Source organism: Alligator sinensis, unplaced genomic scaffold, assembly GCF_000455745.1.
Source record: "Alligator sinensis unplaced genomic scaffold, ASM45574v1 scaffold1432_1, whole genome shotgun sequence".
Taxonomy (NCBI): Eukaryota; Metazoa; Chordata; order Crocodylia; family Alligatoridae; genus Alligator; species Alligator sinensis.
Genome location: NW_005843197.1, coordinates 50,476 through 55,894, shown reverse-complemented (window position 1 = coordinate 55,894; position 5,419 = coordinate 50,476). Strand labels below are relative to the sequence as shown.

The 5,419-nt window shown below is 35.0% G+C and overlaps 1 protein-coding gene across 1 annotated transcript in view; it reads left to right on the top strand.

Moving 5' to 3' along the window:
- QSER1 (glutamine and serine rich 1) overlaps positions 1–4,813 on the top strand; it is a 44,037-nt gene extending 39,224 nt beyond the window's left edge. The window contains exon 12 of the mRNA XM_006037923.3: positions 631–4,813. Within this exon, the coding sequence (XP_006037985.1) occupies positions 631–771 (141 nt within the window). The 3' untranslated portion in view covers positions 772–4,813. The remainder of the gene's footprint in view (positions 1–630) is intronic.
- The last annotated feature ends 606 nt before the right edge of the window (positions 4,814–5,419 follow it).

Sequence of the window (5,419 nt, the reverse complement as noted above, 5' to 3'; positions counted from 1 at the left end):
TCTTTCCTTACATTAGGGAATTGCACTAATGGATCCTTTGTCTCCGGTGCTGTCTTTACCAGCCATTGATGAAAACTGCTTTCTAGGTGGCCATAATTTGGACAATTTAAGAGGGATCCAAGGCCTTATGGCAGGCCCACCAAGTTACAGGCTTTCACAGAGAAAAGTATCAGTCAGGCCAAACTGGAGTTTACTGCTCCCAGTGCTCTGTGATAGGGCTGTGCGAAGCTTCAGTCACTGATTTGATTCGGAGACGATTTGGCCCAATTCAGTGGCCGAATCCCCTGTGCACATGGCGGTGGACTGGAACTACTTCCGGTGGACTGGAACTACTTTCCTATATTGGAAACATGGAGGACACCTGACTTCCTAGCTGTGTTCTGTGCAAACTCCTGGTTAGGACAGGTCAGGTGGCAGGGTTATAAGTGTTGTGTTCTATGTGTGAGCCACCTTCAGGGACCAATTCCGTGATCTCTTTGTGATCTTTATATTAAACGTATTGTGACTAAAACAATTATTAGGAAAAAACAAACAAAATACTACTTTTTTGACAGATTAAGGATTTGTATTCTAAATATTTAAATGTGTACTATTGTCGGGCTAATTTGTGTCTTTCTGTGTTTTAAATAGATTTCTTCCGTTCAGAAAAAGAGTGCAGATCTAGGACAGGAGGAAATCGTCCAGCTGTGCATGAAAAATATAAAATGGGTGGAGGATCTTTTTGAAAAATTTGGCGAACTTTTGAATCGTGTCCAGCAGAAATGTTTATAATATTTTTTTTTTCCAGATCTCATGTTTTTCTACAGCACTAACCTGTTGGAACAGAAAGCTCAGTGAGGCTCTGATTACTCTTATAATGCCAGACTACGTGCTTATTCATAGGGATTTCTTTTCTCTTTTGGAACTTTGTGCCTTGGCTCTAGCTAAGGAAGAGTGACGCTGCCAAGGAAATTAGTCCTTTAGAGATGGAACTAAACAAACATAACCACATTTTTAACCTGAAAATGATTTTTATATTTTGTAAACTATTGGGTAACTTTAGTTTTATTTTCAAAAATGTTTTTTGACAAACAATAAAGCATGCACTAAATATAGTTTTTTCTTTATTGCTTTGGAGATAACACTTAATACTGTGGCTTTTTCTGACTGAACACCAGAAAAAGTCAGGGTTGGGGTAAACTAATATTTGCAATTCTGTCTGGCCACCAAATTTAGAGTATTGTACATTTTGTAAACAGAGCTGATGTGACATCAAATTCTGTATACAAATATTGCCATCATAAAATTCAGAAATGTCATTATGCTTTATGGACTCCTTTTACTATTAATCATGTTCAGGATGCTGGACATGGAGTTGGTGCAATCCTATGACTGCTTTTTGTGTCAAATTATATTGTAATGAAAGACAGTGACCTTAACTATTTTCCCTGTTTTGAAGAAAAATATTTTCCTTTATACTGTGTTTTTTTTTTCTTTTGGAAAAAAATCAATTGTACATTTTATCTCACTAATAGTTGTATTTTTCACAGAGGAAATATTGTGGTTAAAATTGTTTCATGTACCTTTGTAATACACTTTCCATTGTTTTCAGTAAATCCTATTCATTTATATGTTGATTTTCATATTGTAAACTATATATCTTGAGGTAACCCTTTTTGTTTATACAGGTTTGCTTCAGTGTTAACCAGAATAATGCATACTAGACTAGTTTTGCTTTAAGTGTAGTTGTGTTAGACACTGCAGGAATTTTCTGATACGTGAAAATAAATTTCTTACTAAACTAGTACATGATTAATTGAGAGTTTAAATGAAGAGCTACTACACTTTTTTTTTATCATTTTGTCAACAAAGATTAATGATTGATTAGACTATATGCAGTGTTAAACACAGCTTACATAATTATTTTTAGATTTAGCAGTGACCAGAGCTGTTCTCTTTTTGGTGCCTTTCAGATCTTCAAAAATACCTTTTTTTTTTTTTTTTTTTTTTTTTTTTAAGCTGTATTTCATTTTAACCGTTAGCAGTGCCACTAGTCACACTCAGACTATGAATGTAATAGACTCAGAACAGTAGAACGTTTTCTTTAATTTTGCCAACAGAATGCCTTACTTCAGTCATTCAAAATGTGTATACTGCTGGGGTCCTAAGGAAATAAGAAATGTCAGTTCTTCCTTCAGATAATGTAGAAAAAATATTCATTCCTTTATCTTTTTGCTGCCACTTAGTGCCTTAATTTCAGCCAGGAAAGCAGGGTTTACCATTCAGTAGCCAAATTAGATATGTTTGAGGTTCAGAGTGATCTGTTTTTTCCATTTCTTTTTCTGTTTTGGTTCTGTTTAGCTATTAATATATTCATTAGACCATAGACTTATATAAAACATAATGAAGGGATGTGAAAATGGAACTATTTCATCTCAAGTAATCAAATTAGGGGTTAAAAAAGAATAAGGTAGAGTATTTTAATTGATAGCATTTAGATTCTTATTGGATAGTGACCATATTTTAAAAGCTCTTTATCTTATTAAAAGCAATAATTCTCCTTTATATTTGTGAACTGACTGGAATGGAAGTTGGTAAATGCCCCTTGCCTATTTAAAAGCCTTTTCATACTTCATCTGTTGTAAAAAGGCAGTTTACCAGCAAATCAACTGAGACATTGGCTACCTCTGGGCCTGTCATAATCAAGAGGGTTGATACGAATTTTGATTTAAAAAGAACAGAAGGTTAGAAGTGCATGCATGTAATTTGCTCTTTCAGTGAACAGGAGGGAATTGAGGTGTTGGGGATGGTGGGAGAACCGCCATATTTCTTTTGTGCAGTAATGAATCTTGTAAGATATGCTTCTTCCTCTTCCTGATTTTAAAGTTCAACTGTTGTACTGATACCAATCAGTGAAGTGACAGACACCAAGACTGGTCATTTAAAATCTGTTAATTTAAATGGGAATATTAAATATATAGAGATTTACCTAGTGTATCCTTTGATCTGTAGGTTTAAAAATAAATATGATATAGATTGAGGAGGGAATAGTATGGCTGGCTCCCTGATTATGTAGTAAAGTGCTAGTCAGAATTTGTTAGCTACAGGTCCTTCACAATTTTACAAGGAAGTAGCAAATGAGGATAAGCTTCTCTTCATTTTAATAACTTAAGATGTCTCTACTTCTATACTTCCTGTAGGAGTCTGAACAGAAGTTTAGGAGACCAATCACTTTAGACCAAGCCCCAAACTAAGCCCTCAGACTAGTGGAAATCATAGTGGCTTTTTGGGTAACTGGCCTTATAAAAGCAGGTACATTTAAACAAAAAGAAATTAGATGGACATCATGTTAGTGTTTGCATTGTTAGGGAGGAGACTTCACTCAAGCTCATTCTCTAGGTCATTAGACCAAGTATTCTGCCTATAGATGATAGGCTGTACGTTGCATTGCTTGAAAACAATCAGTCCAGTGTAGTAAAGAGTAATATAAAGGAGTTTATTCCATTCTTGGCCAGAATGATGGTAGCTGGATTATTAGGGTATCAAGCCAAGATATATTACAAATCTGGAAAACCTGTAAGGGTTCAAAGGACCATTAAGAAAGAATAAAACTTACTGGGAACTGAAGAGGAATTTTTATACTGAAGCAAACTTAGAAAAAATGTCAATGTAAAATCGCTTTTTTTCCCACAAGTATCCTGCTTTGCTCTGTTGCATTTCAGATTACTGTGGTTGGATAGGAGTAAATTCTGCATCCACATCCCAATCATCTTTCTTCCTTGATACAGCAGTGAAGTCCTACTGTCTTAACATCTTTTACCAATGGAAATTCAGCATTAACTTGACTGCAAAAACAAGTAGAAGAAAAGATGCGCTAGGAAGTAACAAAACCCTCTTTAGACATTTCAATACATGGCAACTAGAGAAACTAATGAAATTCAATGTGTGGTAATTGAATAAGGCTTTACTTCTAGCCCTTTGGCTCCCAGCATATTAGCAGTCTCGCTTGCTCTCTCTCTCTTTCTTTTTCTCTCTCTCTCCTCCCCCCCACCCCCCCTCTATTTTTTCACTGAAATACAGTATTTCTGTAAAGGCAGGTTCTTTCCAGGCTGCTATTTCCAAAGTTTTGCTAGTAAAAAGCAGAAAATAAAAAGGTGTTGAAAAAACTCTCTCTGAAAGAAGCTACAGGCTTCAGAGCCTCTAGAATCCTATGACCTGTATCATATTTATATATTGTTTAAATGATATACTTTAAAAAAAAAAAAAGGAAAATCTTTCAATCTGTCTTCCAATAAATGCTTTCCATAGGGGATATATATTTTAAATATTATTTAAATATTTGCAACTATTTAAAACATTGAAAAATAAAAAGCTAAGCGTATCATCACAAAATGTCAGTGTGCATTCACTTCTGATTTTGTTGGCAGCACCTGACATTTTGTTTTCACCCTGTCACATGCCTGTGCAAACACAGTGCACGCTTTGCCATATCTTATTGTTTAAGTTAGTATTAACATGTCATTGTTAACAAATGCATGTTTCTGCATATCTCCTTGACATGGCAAAAATGAGGTTAGGGCTAATAAGAGACACTTTATGCATTTCTAGTCCAGATTTTCAGCTGGTCCATAATATGATGTATGGAAATGTGAAAAAGGACACAATTTTGTACCATTCATTTGATGTTATTAACTAAACCCATTAAAATGAACACACTTTTTAAACAAAAACCTCATAATGCTCAGTTTTTTATTATTAATGCAACAAAACTTGAAAAGCCAGACTGTTGAAAAAATTGGCATGTTCGAGACAAACTGCTTTCTGATCTCTTACCTATTAAGAACAAGTCTCCAAATCCAATGTAATGTTTCATTATACTTTTTCAGTTTGGATACCATGTTAATTTGAACTGATGTTTTTAAAATGAAAACTTGCTGTGCTTCTCTTTCCAAATGTTTTAAATTTATTTTCACTGTACAAATATCATTAAGATAGTTGCTAAACGTATACAAAATGAGAAGACAGGAATTCTGGACATTGGTAAAATAAGAGAGTATTTCGTCCCTCATGCACTTGGTTTTAAACTTCTTATACATGTTGCACTGAAAATAATATTGCTAGAGATTTTCTTTTGCAGTTAGGACGAAGTATCCAAATAATTCACGTGTGTGTATGTATATAATTGTTTTTCCCCACAGAGGGGAATTTAATGTCACACAGGTTTTGACTTTAGGCCAGTAGCCATATTCTGCCCTTTTCTTTAGTCCCTGTGAGCAGAAACAGGTGGGTCTTGAGTCTTGGAAAGTCTTTATGAAAGGACTGGGCATCTGAACTGCTTTCCTACTCCTGTGGCAACCTAGGTCTGGAAGGACCCCAGTTTCCACAGAGTTCTTAATTGCTACTGTCCTTCAAACAGTCTTTGGGAGGCAATGCTTATGTA